Genomic DNA, 24,135 nt, shown 5'->3' on the forward strand with positions numbered 1-24,135 from the left:
ATGAGGTCTTACTGAAATCAAGTTTGAACATAGATTGCAAGAGAAAAGGATTTTCTGGCAGAGTTATTCTTTATGAATTGAGGAAATCTTCCCCATCCTCCATGCATGTCTGCTAACAGTTAACAGGACCACAACCGTATCCAGTACTGAAGGCACGCCGTGTGAAAATGGCATTCTTTTTTCCCCCCCACTTCATACAAGATTAAACTGCTTGAAATTATTTAGCTAGTATTTAATTATATTAATATCACTGAAAATGGAGGAATGGAGATGATTAAATAGGACTAAATCATTTTCATCCCCATGACCCTTGTCTGGGTTGTAGGGAGGAGTGACAAATGCATCCCTGCGGTTACTCCGTTGTGAAGTTAAAGGTGAACTTGGCCTGAGTTTGTGGAAGTTTGCCTCGGTCAGTCTGGCCAAAACAAGACACCTTTGTAGGGCTGGAAATTGGGGGAAGCTGTGGAGGACGGGAGGGCTGTGGGGGATGCAGAGTAACAGCAGGCAAAACCCTAGGAGAAGTGGTGTCTGAAAACAATTGTGAGTATTAAAGACATTTTTTGCCGTTGATGGCATTAGCATGTCAGCAGGTCTATACTAGCACAGCTCTGAAAGCCGAATTGCAGCTGTATTTTTACCTTTGCTGCCAGCTTTACATGCAGCTGGGTATCTACCACACCCTATTGTTATCAGTCAACAATACTAAAAAGTAGTTCATTAATCATATCAATAACAACAATCGTGTTTCATGTGGAAAATAGAAATAAACAACTTTAAAAAAAAGAAGATTGATTTCTGCTCTGCATGCTAACTTAGTGTTCTTTAAATATAGCTGCCAGTAGTTTAATTTGAACTTCAACTCCCTGAAGGCAGTAAGACAGAATTATTTTAGTTCTTCATAAACTGCCTTTTGTGATTCATTGTTAACTCATAAAACACACTCATTTTCATGTACTTAAACAGTTAAGCCATTTTTAAAGTTGGTTTTTAGTTTTTTCTTAATTCTTTTAATTTTTATTTTTTTTTGGCAACACAGTTAAGATGACATCTGAGAGATAGAAATCTAAAATCAATTTATAGCCCTCGGTTTAGGTTTCATTTACTATCAGGCAAAATATCAGAAATAAGTATTTTTTTTAAAATCTAATGTAATGTAAAGTCTATTGCACAGTATCTAAAACAAAGTTTAGTTTTGACTGAATACACTCAAAAAGGGACCCATAAATATTAGAGAGCTGTAGTTAAGAACTTACATGACTGTTTTAAATACTATTGATTTAAACCACTGGCTAGATTTTATGAATCAAAGTGTAATTTCCAAGCTTTGGCTATATTTCTCATCGCTAAAGCACTCTCTCTTGTGTGCCTTTAGCAGCTTTCCAGACATTCAACACGGGATTAAATGATAGTAGTTACAATGATCAATAGGTTAAGACCGGTACAATCACTCTTACCGCTAATGACCTCGGTAGTAATGGGTAATAAAGTGTGGGCTATAATAGCCTATTGCTGGTGCTGCATGCCCTTTGATTCCTAGTATTACCAGGGACTAGCTACATGAAAAAGTTGGACGTTGGGAGTTAAGAGAGTGGATATATAGGCCATCATTCTTAACTATTTAAAGTCCTCAAACCCTACGTATGCCCACGCTTGGTCTGGGCCGCGCATCTCATTTTTAACGCGGTAGCTTCTGATTCATTTGATTCTTGTTTGTAAAAGGTTTCTGTAAGTTGCTTTCGTGATGAGTTGAAGCACAAACTTCGTCTAAACGTGGCCGTTGGACGTGTTTATAAATGGAAGGTAGGACCCTCTTGAAAGGCACAGGTGTGGTGTGAAAATGTGGTTTCAGATGGTACAGCGAAGTTGAGTGGGTCAATGCAAACCTGTAGTGCTAGATATATATAGATAGATAGATATAGATACGTAAAAAAACCCCATTTTTTTCCTTGCTGGGATAGTGCTGCTGTTCTAGCAAACACTGTACAGCTAGGAGATTCTTCCCCGCAAGGTACATGGCCAGTTTTCAAAGGTAGGGCCAAATCCCTAGATTTATCCCAAGATAAACATGCAAAAAAGCCATGGAAGTGAACGGGAGTTGTCTCTGCATAGCTGACGGCAGAATGCAGCCCTTCGTATTAATCACCGATGTGTAGGGTTTACAGCACCCCACCCTATTCCTGTCTGTATCCCTGCTTGTCGTCATAAATCTGACTGAAGAGTGTTTGTGTTGTCTATCTTCCAAGAAGGGCACAGAAAACATACTTAAACATGCTTCCTCTTCTGTTTGCTCAGTCCAACTTCAATGAAAGGTAGTACAAACCTGAGGGTAAAGTAAACTTCTCTGGGGATGAGAATAATGAGGGTGAGTCACGCTTTGGGGAGAAGACAGTGACAGCAGTATTTAATTAAATAATCTTCTACTCCCAGAAAAGTTGGTTGAAAACTGCATGATTAAGACACTCTGAATTAGTGAGGTTGCCCATCCTGATGACTCCTTGTCCTTGGAGCTGGTCCTATATGGCAAGCTGGTAGCACAGTGGCTGGTTGATGCCTTTCCCATAGGTATGGCCATGTGAAATTGGCTGTGGGAGACCAACCACTGGCTCAAGTGTGACTGATGTTTGACCCATAATTAAATCTCCATTTGCCTGTGCTCGCACTGGTCTGGCCCACATTAGCTGTGTGGGAAGGTATGGTGGTGCCGTGAGTGCACCGAGGACCTCCTTGAGCTCACGTTAATGGGATGTCAGGAGAGCCTGAGCCTTTGCTGGGCTTTGCTCAGACAAATGTGTTCAAGGCAGCGTCTCTCCCTGGCACACGACATGTACACAACAACACTGGAAGATGTGCAGAGTACATGCCTCTGACCTTCAGGAACCATTTTTAGTTCATCAAAATTAGTGATGCTGAGAAATCAGGACATCAGTGCATAATGACTGTGAAATTAGGAATGAGAGCTTGCTATGCAAATGACAGGACAAATCATGTGAAAAAGTCAAGATAAACTGCATATTAAGACATTATGTTACATAAAATTAATACTGCATTTCTCTCTTGCTTACTACTACACCGGGAGATTGTAATTTTTTTAACTCCTTTATCTTCTGATCAGCTATTGTCTGCTGATTCTTTAAAAAGTGGTGCATGGAAAAAGTGCTAAACATATTATTACCTTTTATTGTAATACATGAGATGACAGGAGATCCTTTTTAGCAAAGTATATCCTTTACTGCTTTTAGTTTTGTGCTGTCATGTATTTGATTTGAAACTATAGAAGAATAAGGTGCTTAAATATTACTGTTAAAACTCATATGGGTTTTGTCTTTTCCTATATTGTTAGTTGTTGGTTTGATTTTTGTTGTTGGTTTTTTTTCCTTCCTCCTTTTCTTTTCCTTTTTTGGGGTGGAGGGTAGAGGGGTGGGTTTCTAGGGAAATAGTCTTCTTGCATTACTAGGACTGACAAAATGGTTCTCATGTAGTCTGCAAATTAAACACAAGTGCAGTGATTATTTTGAATAGCTAAATTACATTCTAGAAAGCTTGCAGAATTCATAGCATTGTCATTAGGTATCCGCTTGAATACAATTTGTGTAACCTTGGCCAAGACAGCCTGTCATTTTAATGTCAGTGTTTTATCTGAACAAGACATCATCCTTTCAGATACAGTGTACAGGTTCCTTGCAAAGATGCCCGTGCAGAAACGTGTTAACAGTTGCAAATATGAAATGCTATCAAGTTCATCACTGAAGCTGTTTGTCACTGAAATGTCATGGAAAGCGGCTTTTAATGGTATCTCACATAATATGAAAGAATTGAAGACATCTGTATGCTGGGTGAATATGGAATAGTAAAGACATCGTGGTAGGGCCTCGCTGTTAAAATTGCATGGGAGTCTAGAGCTGTTATTCACATCACTGAGCCTTCCTTCAATTTCCTTAAAAACCTGTGGTAATAGGGTCTAGATCCCATCAGCGCAGGATACTTGGCTGTTGGATTTCTCTGCAGAAGGCAAGGGCTTTTTGGGGGGGGAAAGGACACAGTTGACAGTTTCTGGTACAAGTCAATAAATAAATCTTAGCAGGGTTTTGCATACCACGTGCTTTAAAGGATTCCCCTTGCCAGGGGTGTTTTGCACTAGGGCAGCTGAGTCTCCAGGAAAATGTGGTTGGTACCTCTGTGAGGTGGGCTATGAGGACACTCTGTCCTGAGGCACCCTTAATGCCGGGTGTAGGGATGGTGGGCGGCATATTGGGGCTGCAGTAGTGCGCTCTGACCCCCTCTTGGTTCTCTCTCATGCTTCAGGTTCCAGTGTCGGTGGCTATGATGACACCTCAAGTGATCACTCCCCAGCAAATGCAGCAGATCCTCCAGCAACAAGTGCTAACTCCCCAGCAACTCCAAGTCCTGCTCCAACAGCAGCAGGCACTCATGCTTCAACAGGTAATTGTTTCCTTAACAGCTGCTTAGTGGCTCCTGTAGATCACAGAGGGCTTCACCTCCCAAAATTCTGGTGAAAGAAGCTACCCACATCTTGGGTCTGAGCTTTGGAGCAGCTGTGCTCTGAGATGAGCTGACTGCTCTTTTGTTTTTAATTCTAGAAATAGCTACTGGAAACAAATCCAGGGAGCAGTGCTAGGAGTGTTTCCAAGATCAGCTAAATAATACAGATGCATAGTTAAGTGTCAGGACTTCGGCAGATGTCCCTGTTGCTTTTGCCTCCATCCTGCAGAAATCATGGTGTGCCCTGACCAGTTGGAATAAACAAGGTAGCAGGGCAGTGCTTCCCAGTTTAGACTGTTTTGTCCATCTGGGAGCGTAAAGGACTATGGAAACGGTGACAATAAAAGCAAAGAGGTTTGCGAGGCTTTATCTGTTTGACTTCAGCCAACGTATGCTTTGCGGTGGTGTGTCAGTGTTTCTCACAGCCCTTGGTCTTTTTTTTCAGCTGAAACTTGGCCACCACCAAGCCCCAAGGCCCCATTAACATGGGGGTACAGCACACTGGGGGCTCACAAATCCTGGGGAGTTGCCAGCATCCATGCCAGCCTGACCTGGCGTGCTCTCTCCTGCCCATGCCGGAGCGCTGCCGGCACAGTGCACATCTGGGGAGCAGGGAGGAGGAGGGTGTTTCCCAGGATGTCTGTGCATGTGTTGGACAACACTTAATACAGTCAAACCCTATCATTTAGAAAGCATGTGCATTTCACAACAGAGATTCGCCAGGCTCTCTCAGCAAGGGCATTCTGGCTTTGTTGTTACAATCAAAGGTCATTCCTTGCCTTATTTTAATTAGTTTGTGTAGAAAATGGTATGTTTTTCATCAGTTCATTTTGGAGATTACTTTTCAAACGATAATGCCAAGAATAGTCAGTGTGCACTGAATTTATTGTTGAGTTTCAAACTAAAGGTCAGGCCATTACAGATAAAAGGATGCTATTTTTCAAATCACAGTTTGTGTGTTACACCAAAAGGGACACTGAATTGGCTCTCTACTTTGTGACTTACCATCTTTCCTTTTCTTTGTAGCAGCAGCTTCAAGAGTTTTATAAGAAACAACAGGAACAGTTGCAGCTTCAACTTTTACAGCAACAACATGCTGGAAAACAGCCTAAAGAGGTACAGACAATACCCATTTTACTTTCAAACCACAGACCCCTGGGGACTGTCTAGTGGCTATTAAACTGTCATTCATCTTATAAATGATTGCACAACTGAACTGACTCTATCGGGCCTCAGCTTTCAGATTGAGAGTTATTGTCCTGTTTTTGCCTGTGTTTTCCTGCGCTTTCCATTTGCTTGCTGCCATATATTTTATGGCAGAGGACCATGCCTGGATGTTTGGTATGAGTACTGGCGCAAGCATCTAGAGTTGTATCTTGGGAGAGTGCTTGTGGAAGTTAGTTATGTTATAAAGGGGAGGGGGCAAGGCAGCAGGCCCAGATACAGTGCTGGCTTCTCTTAAGGCAAAATGCCAAGAGATGTTGAGTTTGGGCTTGTAGTTGCCAACCAGAGAGTTTCTGATTTTATGTGCTTCACAGCATGGACTTAGCAGGAGGGGCAGCATCTGTGGTGACACCAAGAAGCAAGGTCTGAGAGGCAGAGGTAGTGTGAGAATGCTGCCTGTTCACGGTGTGGTGGCTGGAGACCTCGCTCTGATGTCGTCACAGTCTGTGGCGCGAACAGGCCAGGCCAGGATGGTTTCTGCCCATCCCTTAAGTACGCTTTCCTTTCAAGACACTAAACTTTTCTTGTTGATTTTGGTGTGCTTGAATTTCATTTTGCTGCAGTTACACGAGGCAGTGAGTTCACCTCTGTAGTCACAAGGAGTGTGAGACTTTGATGTTTAATCTGACATCAGTGCTGCCTTGGGTCGATCCTAGAGAGCCGCTTCTTGGCACGAGATGCTGTGTGATGTCCTGCAATAGCAGCACTTGCGTGTCACTTGGCAAGTGGTACTGCCCCCTCCAAATTTTGGCAAATTGTGCCACCTGTGCCAAGTTTCAACCCATAGTGAATTTTTCCAGCTGAGTTACAAGCCCCTGAAAACAGGGGGGTTTATAATGGAAACGCTGACACAACCTTAACCATAGCGCGCTTACGGGCGCCACTATAATAAAAAGGGAACAGATTAAAAAGTGTCTAAAATGTAAATCTAAAGGACTAACAGTAATTAAAATGGAAATGGCACAGGGAGGGAAGGCATGTAATTGTGAGATATCACTGTGCAGAATGCTCTCAGCTTTGTTTTGCTGGCTGTTTTTCTAATTCAGTAGGGCTTACTCATCAGTGGCAGTTCAATGCGCGTTAATGACTCTGGGATGCAGGCATCACTCTGGACAAAGAAATGATTATTGTGCGGTCAAAAGAAGTTCAAAGACAAGAAGGGAATTTCAGTTTTTTCCTTAGAGATCCACATTCAAGAGCATATAAATTAAGCCAAATGTTAAAAACCACAGTCTGAAAGCTGACTTCAAAGTCACAACTCTCTAATTAATGAACTGCGAGCTTCAGTTTGGACAAGTCGTGGTTTGATGCGCCCATAAATCAACATGACAGGTCTGTTTCACAGTCTCAGACAGCGCTTGTCATTGAGTCACATCAGATGTAAACACAGCAGAAAAAAGAGGGAATATGAAGGAGGTGCAATTGATCAACAGAATTGGTAAAAACCCACTTTTGAAACGCATTATGCATGATCACAGGAAATGGCGATAGCCTCAAGAGGCTTTCTCCTTCTGCTGTTGCTTTTTTGAATCAGATTTCTAACAGCCTTCAAAAGGGAGAATAAGAATTATGGAGCTTCTCCCCTGTGGCTGGCAGGCAATAACCCCCTGTTGTTATTTTGTGCTTCTTTCTTTTCAAAGGCGTCAAAATTTAGTTTTTTAAAGATCTTTAACTCTATATTTGAAGACAAACAATAAAGGGCTGCCACTGTCATTCTTATCAGTTACCAGGGATTGTATTTTTTCTTTCTGTTGCCACTTCTTATTAACCTCTTATTTGGTCTATTAGACATAGTTTTGAATGCAAGCCTGCATGCTGGGAGAACATGAAAGTTCAGATGAGCTCAGAGGGCAGATAAAGAAATTTGAAGGGGAAAGTTACACAGCAGAATGAACGATAAAAGTTAACTCTTCTAAATTGCTGTTGTCAGACAGGAGAGCATCTCAGACACAAAGATGAGGGCTTGGAGCTTAAAGGAAAAAAATACTTTGTGTTAAAAAGGACGAGAAGAGAAGTTAGACAATGTGATGGCATTTCAATATCTAACGCACAGATTTACTATGGTCACACTTCTGATATTACACTAGCGAAAGCAACAATAAGAAAGGACTCCTTCCTGTTTCAAGAAGAGCATTTTAACACCATAGCTGTTAAGAGAACAAGGGGCCCAAGCCTCTCAGCATTTTCTAGGGTTTTGGGGGAGGTAATTTTACTGATGGTTTTAGTCAAGGCCCATTTCAGCGATGCATTTCATCCCGCAGGTTTGTTCAGCCCCGTTTTTGCTGCCTTAAAGAGGTTATTCTTGCTAAATTAGCATGTGAGCGCTGATCTTTTATCATTATTTCTTTTTCCCCTCCCTCCTCTACTAAATGGGGATGGTCGTGTCACATGGAGAGCAGTGCCCTGATGGAGACCGATGGCTGCCCTGCTAACGAGGGCCAAGTTTGTACCTTGACAGATGGAACAAGTGTATTCATGTACCGCAGCCCCCGAGACGTTTTGTTAGTGCCTTGTCCTATTGTGTGTCGTGGAAGAACTAAAACACAACAAATGTCCCCAGACCCACTGGTAAAAGGGGTCCGACCCCCAAGCAGGATAACAGATGCACCCCAGCGAGGTTCTTGGTGGGTTTTATTCGTGGGCTGTGCAGTGCAGCAGAGAGTGAGCACTGCATGGTGCCCAAGAGGAAGACGTGCCTGGGTGAGATCTCAGCCCTGCACCCACAAAGTCGCTTCTTCTCCAGCACATCCCCCAGCTCCCCAAGGCAAGGGGGGCTTCACAGCTAGAGAAGGATCCCATTTGGCTGCTGGGCAGAGCAGGTTGTTTCCCGAACAGGACCGTTTGTCCTCCGGCAGTTGTGACAGTTTATGTTAGGCAGTAGGGAGTAACCTAAGAAAGGAAAACAGACCTTTGACAGAAGCTTTAGGGAGGGGATCAAAAATGCAAGTTTTATCAGGATATTTCAGCATTTTAACACTGACTACTGACCTGACAACAGGACTGCGCGGAGACCTTTTTTGTATGCATTCAATTGTGAGAAGTAAACAAACTGCCTTGTATCCTGTGTTTGGTAACTGGGTGGGGAGCGCAGTTTGGCAACGTGTCTTGCTTTTAAATTCTTTCTTGGACAATGGGCCTTGTATACTTTTATATCCTGGCTTTTCAAAGTAGAGAGTGTTCAAGAGCTTTTCTTAGGATAACTGAGAAGACAATCAAATGGGCATCAGTCAATTTATATAAAGGCTTTTTTTCCAAGCAAACCATGATAACTTGGGTGACAGATAGGTAGGACACGGCTTGCTGGAGCTAGATTTTTATGTAATACCATTTATTATGCATACAAAGGTATATTAAGTGTATATATATTTAGAAAATGAATATTTAACTGTTGCTGAGGCTTGCGTTCATCTGGTGCCGTTGCAAAATAGTTACAACAACTGGATCTGTCTGAGCAAGCTGTTGCAAAGGAATGAAAACTCTGAGTTTTGGGATATCTAAACACCTATTTGTTCAACTGTGCTGTCGAAGGCCTAGATGTTATTTGGAAAGAAGATAAATCGACTTGATAAAGAAGATAAATAGTCTGACTACTGATAAGTGTCAGTACAGTCACAAGTATACAGTTGGATGCAGTGTTACCATGGTGGTACAAGAAAGTGGGGGCCAAACCCCTGGCTGTTGTCTGTCAGTCCTGCTCCTGCAGCTCTGGTGGATTTTTTTTTCCCCTACTTGACTCCAGTTGGGAATGGAGCCAGTGATCCTCTGGCTTGATGTCAAGGAAGGGTGACAAAAAGCTTGGGATCTGGCTGGGGTTTGTTTGTGGAATTATGTAGTTTTGTAAGAGTTAATTTTCTTTCCATAATTGTTAGCCATAATGTGTATAAGACCTCCACCTTGATATGATTCCTAGCAGATTAGGGATATTAGATAATTTCCTTCTATTTATTGTGCTACTGCACTGTATTATCTTTCTATCACTCAGATAATTACTAAGGAAATCTACATTAATTTTTTTTGGCTAGCACAAGGAACTGCTAAACACTGGCATGATGTATTGATGTTTTACACAACAAAAGTTTTCCTCCTGTCATTGTACAATAAATAAAAAGATATTTATCAAAATGCAAAGCCTTTCATGGATTTTAAAGAACAAAGCAAATAAAACACAAGATGAGCATGGAAGCAAAACCTAGAGGCTTCCTTAACTGAACAAAATTAAGAACTCTGAAGCCTGGAGTACTGTACATATTAAACACTCACATTCAAGTAAGATGTTGTTTGCTAAATTATGAATGTGTGTAATTAAAATCTAGTGGCTGTTTCTATGAAAGATTTACAATGTTATTTCATCGTTTGTCATGGCTAATTAACAATATTAGATGAAGTTTTTCTTCTTCAAAGGTCTGATTTTTTCTCATTTATTTATGTCAGAAGTGATAAACAGAGTAGTTAAAAGCTTCTCCGGGTGCAGTAGTGAGAAAAGCAACATGTTCTTTTACACCTCGAAGGTTCAAGGTTCACATCCCTGTGGAGTAAGGCAACTCCATCTTCTTTCTAGTGAGAATAATTAAAATTTTCAAAGTGCAGAAGTAGCAGCCTTAAATAAAGCACAGAACAGTTCTGAATATAACAAGGGTATTGTGGGGCTTGATGGACGAATAAGAGAGAGTAAGTATAAAATACCATAAATTAAGCCAATTTTATTGCCTTAATAGCCGAGACAACCCTTGCATGAGCAAACAGAGCACAGTGTAGGGTTGGTTTTCATTGCATCTGAGTGTGATGGGATCATGGTGTGGTTCCCACATTATATGTGTCTTGTGCCTCAAAGAATTACCTAGGACCTTAACAGCTGCTGGCAGCATTTGCTTTAGCCATCACAAGAAAAACAGCCACTTCTGGGGTAAAGCATAACCACATGGATCAGGGTGATGTGGTAGCATTGCCAAGGAACACTCCATGCATTTTTAATAGAGACGGCTGGAGGAGTTTAGGTAGGATGAAAGTAACTGCCGGAGGTAGAGTGGACTGCAGCTCTGTGGTCAGCTCAAGCACCCACGTGTGCCTTGGGGTCTTTGAGGCAGGGTAGTGGGCTTGCTTGCTTGTATTGATACCAGGTGACTGCATGCAGAGGTTGAAGCGTGTTGAGACAAGGAGCCATGTGAATCCTCTGTTAATGCTTTGCTCTGGCTTGACAAATGTGCATTTTTATTTTCTTTCCAGCCCCAGCAGCAGCAGGTGGCTACACAGCAGTTGGCCTTTCAGCAGCAACTCTTACAGATGCAGCAGTTGCAACAGCAGCACCTCCTGTCTTTACAGCGTCAGGGGCTGCTGACGATCCAGCCTGGCCAGCCTACTCTGCCTCTGCAACCCCTTGCACAAGGTAGGTGAGGGGTTTGGGAGCTGCCAGCCGACAGAGTGATAGCATGCACGCAAAACTGTCAGTAAGAGAGAGAGAGATCTCATAGGTTCATAAAGTAATAAGCACAGGAAAATTCTGACAGCCAAGATGGGCACTATAAAGACATTTCCAGAGAAGGGCGTCACTGGAATTGTGGATTGCTCTGGCTGGCGGGAGGCAGGCGGTTTGGAGTTGGCATTCAATTGGCACAGCTATGGGTGGTCTGGCGGACCCGAAGCTTGTACTAATCTGGGCTTGAAATCCTTCACAGGAGGCATCTTAATCGATTCTTGGTGCTTGCTTCGTGGCTAAGGATAGTGTCAGAGCAGCGTTTCCTCTTCTAAATGTGTTACTTGGACCATTTCTGGTTCCAGCCTGGCATGGAGCCGGATGCAAAGCAGCCCTGATCCACATGCTGCCCAAGTGTAGAAATTGGATTGTCCTTCCTTGCAGCTGGGAGGGAGAGGTGGCAGGGTCTGCTTTCCATGCCTCTTGATGTGGCATTTGTATCACTGCCTATATGCATTGTAGCTTCAGTCCTCCCTCCGTGCTGGGCGAATTGGGGCTGCCTCCATTTAATTTTAATGGTGTTATTGGCAGTTAGGTCCTCCTACATCTCTATTCATTCCTGCACTCTGCAAGAAGTTACTGCTTTACTGAAACCCCTTTTTTTTTTTTAAGATACTGATACACTGAAAGCAGTAACTACCAAAAGCACAATACTTTTGTCGAGTGATTATAACCGGTGTTTTTATGCTCTTCACCTCTTTCACACATTTTTTTGTCTGTAAGCCTTGGGACATTGTAACAGGCTTGCCTGAGCTCTGGCTGCTGTGATGAAGGCAATTTGTTCAAAGTTGGCATGGCTCAGAGAAGACCAGGTCTTTCAACCATGATGCTGGTATTTCTGAATAATCATGCCTTTTCCTCCCCTTGCCTCATAATAAATTTAAACATCCACCTCAACAAATTTAGTCAGCTCTGGCTGAATGATTTGGACTCTTCAGAGCAGCCTTAGGGCCACTACTAGTTGCTAAACCATATAATGAATCAGTTAAAAGAGGGGGACGGGACAGAATTGCTCCTGTGCTCCACCTTCCATTTTTATGTGCAGCTGCAAAAGGAAAGTGAGGTGGCTGGCAGATATTAACTTAGATGGAAAAAGGGTGACAAAACTGGGGATTGGAGTCTGCTTTGACATGTGTCTAGCATGGTTTATTTAGGCTCTTTTTCACCAGACCCACAAAGTTATTTGAGTGCCTAACTTCTGTCTTGAGAAGCTAAGCTTTGGGGAACCTAACACCTCCTTCTGCAAGAGGCAGTTCAGCTTTCTAGTGTCCCAAAGCTGGGCACCAGGTCTAGACTAGGCCTGCGCATGAACCAGAGGTTGATGCATGGGAAGATATTGCCTGAACGGGAGCTGCATGATCAAGCTTGAGATTGTAGTTGGTGGGTCACTGTCAGTGTGTGGTGTGATCAGGAGAAGGCATGAAATAAATCCAGGAGAAAGGACACGGGGACAAAATGCCATTTATACTTGCAAAACGTAACGGGCGTTAATTACGCTTCAGATTTATTGTTGGAAGCATCCCAGGCTGTTCCCACACACCCACCGGACTCAAGCTTCAACCTTTCTAATTTTTCCCAGAGCTGCTATACTATTAAGTTGGCTGGGTAAGGTTCATTGTATAGTACATCAGTTAAGCTGTCCAAAGGAGGGCAATTGGGCAGTGACAAGACACGCTCATGTGTAATGTGAAAGAAATGAATGTGGTGATGCATGAAGTGTAATCTGCGCGGTAACACATCGGAGACACCAGTAGGTAATTCAGCAGTCGTGGCATTGATTGATATGGTTAGCAGGGCAGTGTAACTATTAGTCCTCGCCAAGAAGCGTATTTAAAACCAAAGGGGTGCCGACTTCCGTGCCGGAGGAGACGTAAACATGAGCAGAAGGGGCTGGTTCTTGCAGGGAAATGAGCTGCCAGCCTTGGGGGCGGCTGGAGCCGGGGGCTGGGCGGCAGGAGGAAAGAGTAACTTGAGAATTCAGGCAGGCTGCAGTACAGCACGAGATTCTATTTTATTCTTTTTTATCAGAGAGACGATGGCTTAAAACTGATGTCATTATGAGGTTTAAATCAACTTTCTGCTTGCTTGAACATGGTCACCTGGGTATGGAGGTACAAGGACACAAAGAGGTTGAGCAACTCTGTTTGTCTTTGAGCCGGTGATACCTGGGGTTGGGAAATTGAGTTCCAGGAGTGGTAATCTGTCAACTGTCCCCACAACATACATTTTTTAAACCTGTGCCTACATTTTCTTTCATAATGAAGGAGACTAGTTGTCCTGAAAAATGCAGTGAAGAGCCAGGCCTATGGTTTAAAATAATTGGTAATGGACACTTCTTATATAAAAAAAACAAATGACATCTATCATGTCCTTTTGTTTCCAGAACAGTTTGCAAGACTGAGACAAATACTGTAAATGTGTGCAGAAAGAGAAATAAAAATCATCCCTCTAGTAAATGGAGCTATGAATTTGTTTAAAAGCATCTTGCTTTTATTCTTAAGTGTCTGTAACAGTAATAAATGTTTCTAAGGAGAGGACGCTCCTTCATAAGTGATATTTTTGTTATGGTTTTTGAACTAATACGTTCGTTAAAGCTGGTTTTGGGGGTTGTTTTTTTTAGTTTCATTTTAGTTTTTAGTGCTTGCCTATTGTCTCTCACTGAACAGCACATCCTTTAATGTTATATTTGTGTAATCTTTGCTGCTTTGTGTTTAGACACATCTGTAATCTAGATTCTACATCTGTACATAGCAGCAATTTAAAAATAAACCACATTTCAGCAGTGCTCTGAGCTGCGAGGGCTGAGAGCTAGATCTTTAGTATCTGCAAAATGAAACTGCAAATCACACCTCAGATCACCAGTGAGTGAAAATAATAGGACTGAGACATCCGAGTGCCTGATTGCTGCTCTAGATTTGGTAGTTTCAGGGCTCAATCCCCTTACTGGTATGTACAAAGTTGCAGCCCCGGCAGTAGCGATCTCAGGTAATTGCAGCACAGTTCTGGGAATCTGACTTAAAATTTAGCTCTCGCTATTAAACTGAAACTGTTAAATGGTAAATTGCATAATTTATTGCCGGTGTTCGTGGACCTATTTGACTTGCTTTTACCATTTGTTCTATTATTTTATTTAACCATTTTGCTGGATGAGTAATGAGCACACCTTTCAGCTGCCCGCCTTGACAGGCTAGTTAGCAATTCTCTCCAGTATTATTCTAAAAGGTCTAAATTTGAGGAAGGGAAGGAGGAGAGAAGCTTTTTTTAAGATAGTATTTTATTCATCAGGTGATGTCATCATTTTAAAGCAGTGGGTTGTGTGCAGATGTCTATGACATCACAGTCAACTCTTCAAGTTAATGTGTCCCAGCCCAAAATACTCTTATAACCCTCAGCAGTTTTTCCCCAGACAATTGAGTGTATTGTATTTTTTTCTTTCAATATATATATATTTTTCTTTCAGTGTTACATAGAAAAGTATGTTACAGTTGTTAGAATATGAGTTATTACACTTATGTAAGAGGTTAGACCAAACATCTTGAGTTCTAGGAGATCTTCAGCAAGGTATAAATATTATGTGGATGTATATTTTAATGGCTGTAACAGTTGCAAGCTTTTCTTTGGGATAAAGCATTAGTAGATCCAGGAGTGACCTGGAGAAGAGGGGAAAGGAAGAGGAGGAGGGGGGACAGGGAGAAAGGAGTGGGTGCTAACCTATCTCTAATTAAAAGTCTGCAGAAATCCATGTAAGGGGGGGAAGGGGTGCGGGTGGGAGTGGGGGACACGACAACCAAAACCCAAGGCCAGTTATTCTTTCCCCTATTTGCTTATTCTGGAAAATAAAAATAGGTGTCGACTCATATAGTCTCCTATCAATATGTTATCATCAACAGACAAGTCTATTCACTATTGTTTCAATTGAGTAAACAGTGGTGTAAGGGTCAGTCCCGCTCACAGGTAATTGTTAGTGCGCAGACAGTCCTGTCAAGCGCGCTGGCTAAAAATACATCCCACACTGTCACTTTGCAAGGTGTTGGAAAATAATGGCCCCGACACAGCAAAACAGGACATCGGCTTGTGTACTGACCTTTCTCTTTGTTTAATGCGCTCAGAGGTTTAATTTCAGGGGACAAGTAATAATTGAATATGTCTAATAACTAAATGCTCATTTGGGACAAAATCCATCAAAATATAATTAGCATTTGGGGCTGATGAAAGGAAAGTGACGTGGCTTTAGAGCAAGGGATGTGTCCTAAGAATATCTGATCACTTAATGTATAAATTGAAGCCTCTTCCATAATATATATTAATTGCAGATACTTAAGGATTTTAGCATTTTTCTGTAGTGAACTGTTACCGGAGACCAACTGTTTTTGTTAATGCTACTCTGGGAAAGGCGGGGAAGGTTATTGGTCTGTCGTGCAATAATTTACTCCTCTTTGATATGCAAACGATCCACGGTGAATATAAAAAAATCCTATCAGACTCATTTCACAGTTCTTAACCACTTAGATTCTCTGGAGTCTATCGCCTCATTAGACCAGTGCTCTCCAAAGCTAGCATAATTAAAATCTTTAACAGTTTAGCAAAGTAAAGATGTTTGGCTGATCACGTTGAGATGATTATCTATCCATTGTATTCTAAATGACAAAAATAAATTAAATTTAGACCTTGGCATTTTTTATTATGTGTTTCAAATGAATATAATGCATACTGCCTGCCTCTTTTTCTTTTTTTTTTCATTTCAATACCTTAGGTTTGGTGAGATCCATGCCTGTGTGAGCTGCTGCTGTGCGCTCAGAAAATGGCAGGTTTCCTTTAGGCTAGCTCCAGCGCTCCAATATGGTGAAACAACGAACAGTCATCCAAGTGATGATCTGGAAGCAGAGCGATGAGAAACCTCTGTACAAACACACAGACGCTGGCTTTTATTATTCTGCTTTTTTAACTTGGATGTTTAAGTGATGTGTCTCTACTGCTAATTTTTTCCCATGGCCTCCTCTGAAAGAGCACTGAAATAGTCTTCAGTGAGAGAAGCCTGACTTGTTTCATCACGCCACAAACCTAAGCTTTATCCAGAGGCATGATCTCAGCGTGAGCCCATGTCACGCTGACGCGCACGGCTCCCCTTCCCTCCCAGCCTTCGCTTTGGCCTGCTGGAGTTGGCAAAGTTTTCACTTGCCTCATCTACAGCCTTCGGTGTCCTAACCCTGCTGACCATTTTGGCACAACAGAAAAATAATAATTTAAAAAAAAAAAAGATGTTTATTTTTTATTATCAAAGCTTATTTGATGTTTTCGTTTTACTTTTGAATGGCTCATTAGCATCAATCTAAGCAATGACAGTAATAATAGTGTTACTTGTATAGAAACTTACACAGTTTTTCAGTAGACACATCCATCAATTAAGGGAGCAGTTCAAGAAACCAAAATTAATGAGAAAGATAGGTGTGTTAATGAAATAATCATAGTATAATCAATTTGACTGTTAAAATTTGAAAAGCATTTCAGGAAGACAATATGAATTCATAATTTATGTCTAAAAGTGATTAATAAAAACTGTATTTAATAACAAAGCTATTTGTCATCATTTAAAACTTAAGCACAAAATTAGTCATATCGTGGCTCGTGTTGTCATAATAATAAAGCTGAGGTGGTGTTTTTTTTCCCCTAAGACCTTCCTTTCTTTGGAAAACAGGTTAGAAAGTGCTCACTTTCTATAAAAAGAAATTAAATTGTGTATTAGTATTTAAAACAAAAAATTTCCCCAGCTGACCACAGAGTAACCCTTGGCCACCTTTGTTGTCAGCTTTGCAGCGTGCTTAGGGTGATATCTGTCCAAGTTGGGACTCTGGAAACAGACCCTCTGTAATTTTAATGACCAAAAAAATCATAACCATCGATGTGGAATTTGGGGCTGGGTGACTTTTATGTACATCACTCTGCCCTCCACCTCAGATTCTACCTTACATAGCTATTGCAGGTGTCACACCAGAAAATGGAGCAGAGCTTCAGAGTGTTCAAGTGTTAGCCTTTAGTTATTAAAAAAACATACATGCGCAAAAACACACACACACAAAACTAACGCTAGGCTTTGTTTACTGACTCTTTGATTTAATTACTGTTTGAAGACGGCCGAATTAGCTGTTAATTGATTTAATTATCCAATTTGTTTGTTTCAGGCATGATTCCAACAGAACTGCAGCAGCTCTGGAAGGAAGTGACAAGCTCGCACACAGCAGAGGAGGCAGCCAGCAACAACCACAGCAGCCTGGACCTGTCCACCACCTGCGTCTCCTCCTCCGCGCCGTCTAAGACCTCCTTAATCATCAACCCACACGCCTCAACTAATGGACAGCTATCAGTCCACACTCCTAAACGGGAGAGGTAGGTGCTGGTGGGTTTTCCACCCAGGAGCGTCTCAGAGCAGCGTGCTGAAATGATGACAAAACGGCTGGGAGCCGTGGCCAACTGCCTTGGCCTCAGTTTTGTCCTCCCTGTCTTGCTCTGTCTGATTTTGGCGTGGCTGAATGGAGTCTCCACTGGGCAGAATATGCTCCTTTTGTTCAGATCTTTATGGCTTGTTAATTGGATCAATGTGGCACAATTAGCTAATTAGAAGTGCATTGGATAAGCATATTGGGGGGAAGTGTGAAGAGCGTGAGCTGCTTTTTCTGCATTTTGCATCTCGGGTGGCGTTACTCTTGTTGTGCCTTGGGCTTCTAGGCTGAAGGTGAGGAAAAAAACCCTGTTGGTCAGTACAGGCTCTTTTACCACCTGTTCGTCTGCCAAATTTCAGTGCCCCATCTCATCTAACATGTTAGCCATTTTTTTCTCACTCTGTCTTTACCAGCTTTCACAAGACAGGGTAGGCTCGACTTCAGCATGTTTCTCTTAAAACAAAAGGGTTATTTTTTTAAGTGCTGATAAAATTAGCTAACTGGTGTTGTTTGGCTTTTAAAAGTGTGAGTTAATTTATACTTGCTAGGCTTGCATTGTTAAAAGAAATGGCTTAAATCAGGGGTTGTCTGTTGATGTGCTTCTCGGCGCGGGCTCTGCTTTCTTCCGAAGGATGCTTTATTGCAGGTTTGTTTCTTTACACCCCCAGATTTCACTGAGGCGTGCCTAACAACATAACTTTTGCTTACGGTGAGACAGACGGTCCCAGAGGAGCTCGGGCTGTGGGTGCCAGTGTCTGCTGCAGCCTTGGCATTGCTGCCGAGGAGGAGGAGGAGGAGAAGGGTCTCTGGGAGTGTGTGAGCAGCGTGGGTGCAGCAGGGAGGGCAGTGCTTCTTTGCATTCAGGAGAGTCCCTTTGCCCATCTAGAAACGTTACAGCAGACACTAGCGAGAGCTGGATTTTATGGAAACTGATGGCTTTGTCTTGCCGTCCTCCTTTCATTCATTAGAAAGAGGATAATGGAATTTTTAAGCCATAGAGTTTATATTTCTGGTGGTCTGGAAGTAGATTGATAGGGAAGCTATATAAATACCTCTTACATCTTTCTAATATTAAGAAAATAGTGCTGTTGGGAATAGATAGATTTTAAAGGAGAGCACACCACTGCTGAAGGAGCTGCTTTGTGTGTGTGAGGCGTCATTATTGCAAGGACATGTGGGGGAACATCAGCCTATACATTTATAATGCATGTAAGTGTCAAGGACATGGTTTTCATGAAGACTTACATGGGACACTAAAAACAATTTGATGTTTATTAAACAATTAAATTCCCTTTTTGCTGCATATAGAGCTGAACAAGATGGGTTTATGACTTTTCAATAAATTTTTTATCTGTGTTTTTCTGAGTGTATAAAATAAAACCCCATGCAGTGAAATGGATCTTCTCTCACTGAACAGAGGCATGTGCTGTCTGCTAATGGCAAGCTAGCTGAGGGAACATGATGCCACTGCTGTTTAGTGGGAAATGCAGTGGAAATACAGGAATCTGTCCTGAAGTAAAAGTTTTCTCTGTGTATACTGTCAAGCAGAACTGGAAATCCATGTGTCTGAGTCCCATGTTTGTCACCTGGAGACGATAGGGACCTACAGTCAGGGTGATAAATATGTTTTTGTTAGTAAAGTTCCAAATTAGTAGGAAGGCATAAACATGCCATGGTGGTGTTTGAGATTGTCTTAGTTTAGAAAGCTTAAAGTCCTCAGCGGTCAAATTGATAGCTGTGTTGTTAAAGCTTGTCATTCTTTTCTTACATATCTACTGAATTCTCTGTGCTATCCAAATACAAAAATAGATATATTTAGGAATATAAATAAGAGAGCTAAAGACTTTTCTGTGTCTCTGTTTGGTACATGGAGGGTTTACGCCATCCATTTGCTGCAGTGATTGAATTACATCTTTATCCATAAGTAGAGCAGGAGACTACACACAGAAGAATGCCTACTGATGCACTTAAGGGTTTTGTTGCAGTCTCATCAGGCACCATGGTGCCTGCCTGGATTTCATCTGACACAGAAACTCCTCTAGTTGAGATGTGTTGCACTGTTTTCCTTTCTGAAAGGGTATTTATTTGCAGGCAGGGAGTTTGGGGTGGTGAGTGAGCAGCAAGGACGGGGTAGCTGTGCTTCACTGTCTGATGTGTATCTGAAGCTCAGAGAAAGTGAAATTTTAGCATACTTACAAAAGAGAGAGTACAAGCCTGATCTGGATTTTGGTCATTTTTTTTGGTTGCAAACGTTAATACTAGAAAAAATCATGAGCCTGGTGGGAGCATGAGTTTGCTAGACTTACAGTAAAATCCTTGTCTGTTTTTGTACCCAGCTGGTTCAGCACAGTAATTGAGCTTGCAAATACAAGGGGACTTGTGAAGGTGGTCCTGAGCCTAAGCTGGGCTATTGGAAGGGCTTCCAAGGGAGATACCAGCTCTCTACCTCCCATCACTCAAGTCCACAGCCTGGGATGGTCAGGGCAAATTTGTCAGTTGTGGCTTCCACCCTGTCGTTCCTGCACCTTCTGTGGAACTGGCTGTTAGCTTTGGTCTGATACAACCAAGAGCTATTTATTTAGATTTAAACAACAATAAAAAGCACACAGTAAAAGATGTAAGTATCCTAACAGCTAAGCACAGCCACATCATAATGACTGCCCAGCAGCAATAAATAATCATATACAGGTAACATTAACTTTTAGGGTGTGCTGTAAAGCTGTTTTTCCACTCCTTCCTCTTGGGCTTTTGAAAAGGAGTGGGCTGCAGGAGGCAAGTTGGTTATGTGGGAGTTACTATCATTGCTGTTATCTCTGGCACATGTCACTGGGATAGTTCAGGCTGTGTTTTACGGGGTTCTTGATCCACAGGTCAGGCCATGAGACTGCTTGAGACCCATGAGACAGGACCGCAGAGTCTCGTGTGTAAATGTCGTAGGGTGAGCAGCAGCTCTGCTGAACGTCTTGGGTAGAACCATGTCTTGCTTATAAACAAGGGATTTAAAATAGCAGGAGAAATGGTCACTGGCTGCTCAACGTGCCCAGCCTCATGGTTGTGTATAGCAAAGCTTTGGTCCTGCACGGGCTGGGGGAACATAGCTCTGGTGGCACCGGTGGCACTGCTGCATGGCTGCGCACTCAGAGCCCAGTGATAGCAAAAGTTCTCCTTTGTGGCAAAAAAGCCAACAGCAGACAGGTAGCCAGAGTAACCCTGGGATGTTTGAAAAGCAGAAGTAGATTTGAAAGCAGGAGGTATTGAGCATGGTGTTGGTGCTGCTCTTGGGCTGTGCATGCTGCTTGTGCATGGCTTTCCCAGGAACGAAACATCTGCAGCTATAAATAATGGGTTAATGCTTCCATTCATTTGGGCTTTAAATGTATGTTACATCTATGCTTTTGTCCCACATTTTGCCCAGTTTCTGCAAGTAGCAGCAGCAGCAGCTCTGGGGTTTGGTGCACAGCAATCTGTTAAGGAGATAAATAATCTGCTTTGGCATGACACTCCTACTCTCCTCTTTAATTTGTCTTACACAAGGAAAATTATAATTAAATCATTCAGGGTAAACCCTTGAGTGTAGGGAAGGAAAAAACACACTTTGGTAAAGATTGCCAATAGAGACCAACTTCCCTGTTGTGCTGTGCAGAGACATTTATCAATATTCAGCACTATTAAAGAGAGAACATTTCGTGTGATTTGTGAGGCGGATGCCAAAGCTCAAATCAAGGCTTGTTAAGATCCTTTCCCCATGCAATCATGGGCATTCAGCATCATTAGAATTCAGCACTGACTGTGTGTTTCATGCTTTGATTTTACTCAGACAATTTAATAATGTTTATTGTGCTGATTATATATATAAATTCACTCAATGCAATAAACATACCTCAGTCATCAGTACCCTAAGGGAAATATTTAGTTATAGATACTTGTATTCACTCAGGATAAGTGAAAGTGAGACCATCAACCAGCATGCAAACCTCTCATCATCTTATCAGCTTTTGGGTTTCTTTAGTAACAAGCACTTTTCTCTAGACAAGTAAATAAATAAATAATGGGAGCCAGTTGAGTACATCTGCTGTGCTTGGAAATGTGAAGGACAGGACCTGCTTTCCATCTTCTGCCGATGCGTCTTATTTTGGAGGGCGCTTGGTTATTTTAAGAGAAGCAACAAGACAAAGCAGGTATTTTGAGACAGAATAAGGGGGAATGGTCTCAAGCTGAGACTGGGTAGGTTTTGATTGGACATTAGGAGCAAAATTTTCATGGGGAGAGTGGTCAGGTACTGGAATGAGCTGCCCAGGGAGGCGGTGGAGTCACCAAGCCTGGATGTGTTTAAGGGTCATTTAGTTGTGGTGCTTAGAGATATGGTTTAAGGGTTATAGGTTGGACTCGGTGATCCTGAGGGTATCTTCCAACCTGGATGTTTCTGTGTTACTTTGTGGAAGCAGGTGGATGCCCAGTTGCTTCAGGCGACTACTAACTTTATAACCGATGAGCAGTGGGCATTCCAAAACCTGCATGCCTGAGAGTGTTCCTGATGTGGATAGGTTTGGAAAAGCAGAACAGTGCAGAATTCACCAGCTCTTGGCAATGAGCAGAGGTTGTTCCTGCTTGGGCTTGAACTGTGCTGTGAAGGGATGCAGGTTCCTGGGTGCTGGTCCCATCCCCTGGCACTATTCTCTATTGACTGCAGCAGCCAAAGATGATGGATGCTGTGTGTAAACAAGTGAGTTTGTGAAGGTCAAGACCTGTTAACTTGGGAAACATATCTGTTTGCAAGAGTTAAGGTGACCAGTTGGAGGTAAAACATGTTTGAGAGACCTTTCTCCATCTTCCATCAATTCCGTGTTTGTCCCCTGTTTTTGTTACCATAGAATGGCTTGAGTTGGAACGAGCCTTGGAGATTATTCCCTTTCCAACCACGCTGGAGTCTTGTCCTCTGCATAAGCAATCAGCCACCTCATAGGAAATAGAGATGGGATAAACAAGGGGCTTTTAAAATGATGTTTTCTTGCCAGCGTCACAGGAGGAAGGAGTCTGGAGAAGGCTCTGAAGGGAAGTGAGAGGAACAGCATGGCAGGCCATTGATTTGCTGGCTAGGCTTACAGCATTGTATTTTACTGTTGTTACCTTCCATGCCAGCTGATCCTCCCATCAAAATCCCAAGGCCTTTAGATGAGGGACTTAGGATTCAGCACAATTAAGAATTACAGACTTGGGTCCATTATTAATGTTCGGCATGAAACAGTTCAGCCTGCAGTCCATATGTTCCCAGGGCCTGATCCTCTCTTGGCCTGCCTTTCCATATAGTCCCTGGCATTCGTTCTGCACTGGTGCCAGCATCAAATCTGCTCATCCATGTCAGCTCCTCTCAGTTGCTCTGTGCAGTTGATTGTAGCTTGTTATACTTCACCGTCAGCAGAGTTTGGTTGGATTAGATTACCTCAAATCCATCCTCCCTTAAGAAATCTCAAGTTGTGCCAGGGTAGGTATAGGCTGGATATTAGGAAGAAGTTCTTCACAGAGAGAGTGATTTTCCCATTGGAATGGGCTGCCCAGGGAGGTGGTGGAGGCACCGTCCCTGGGGGTGTTCAAGAAAAGACTGGATGAGGCACTTAGTGCCATGGTCTAGTTCACTGGATAGGGCTGGGTGATAGGTTGGACTGGATGATCTTGGAGGTCTCTTCCAACCTGGTTGATTCTATGATTCTATGATCTGTGTGCCAGGGGCATTTCCTCCCAGAAGGGTTTTAGCTGCTCCATGTACAACAACCCCATCATGACTCTTATGTTGTTACCCACGATCTGGGCAGCTCAGATGCCTCCACACAGCTTCCTCGCTGCAGAGCCAGGTTGGAGCTAGAGACTCGAGCCAAGTCTGGATTCCTGGCTGCGTGTCCAATAAACCATCCTGCGCTCTGCGTGGCTGCTGTGTTTCTTCTCGTTGCACCTCATACAGGTGTGACAGTTGTGAGGCCAACTGGGCCGTTAGTGACGGTGACACCATGACAGCCGTATCAGGGTGTTGGCCCAGCCGTCTCCGCTTACTGTGCGCTGTTACAACCCATAGCGCCCCACTCCCCAATCTCCTCAGCTGGAGAAATCACCATGCTATGCTCTCCTGGTCTGAGTCACTTCTCTCTGTAATCAGCTCTGAAAAAACACCAGCCGTGACTCAGGCCTGGAGTTGCTAATCTTCAGGTTTAAGCCTTATCAGTCACTTTTTACTGTTAGCGCTTTGCAGGTCCGGGTGTGTAGCGTCCTTTGCATTGCCCCTCTGCCTTCCTAAAAACCTCTTGATACATCAGCTGTACAGCATTGCTTGCTCCTCAGTCTGCCCAGGAGCTCTTTAATCAAACCATGCTTTTCAAAGAAATTTTTTTCTCTGGAGCTTTAAAAATGGTTTCTGTTTTACTTGATGTGTTTCTGCGCTGTGGAAGGCTCAAGTTTAGCCAGGCTGCAGTGGCTCGGGGTGGCCCTGTGCTGAACAAGGGCGCTCTGCTTGAG

The 24,135-nt window shown here is 42.7% G+C and overlaps 1 protein-coding gene across 23 annotated transcripts in view; it reads left to right on the forward strand.

The window, feature by feature from the left end:
* Positions 1-24,135, forward strand: part of FOXP1 (forkhead box P1) — a 434,335-nt gene that overhangs the window by 351,255 nt on the left and 58,945 nt on the right. For 21 of the 23 annotated variants that reach the window (XM_064156227.1, XM_064156234.1, XM_064156228.1 and 18 more), the window contains 4 exons: positions 4,303-4,440; positions 5,527-5,616; positions 10,948-11,107; positions 17,374-17,578. In XM_064156227.1, the coding sequence (XP_064012297.1) occupies positions 4,303-4,440; positions 5,527-5,616; positions 10,948-11,107; positions 17,374-17,578 (593 nt within the window). The remainder of the gene's footprint in view (positions 1-4,302; positions 4,441-5,526; positions 5,617-10,947; positions 11,108-17,373; positions 17,579-24,135) is intronic. The other 2 variants (XM_064156239.1, XM_064156247.1) reach the window with 1 other exon arrangement.

The sequence above is a fragment of the Pogoniulus pusillus genome, chromosome 16, assembly GCF_015220805.1.
Source record: "Pogoniulus pusillus isolate bPogPus1 chromosome 16, bPogPus1.pri, whole genome shotgun sequence".
Taxonomy (NCBI): Eukaryota; Metazoa; Chordata; class Aves; order Piciformes; family Lybiidae; genus Pogoniulus; species Pogoniulus pusillus.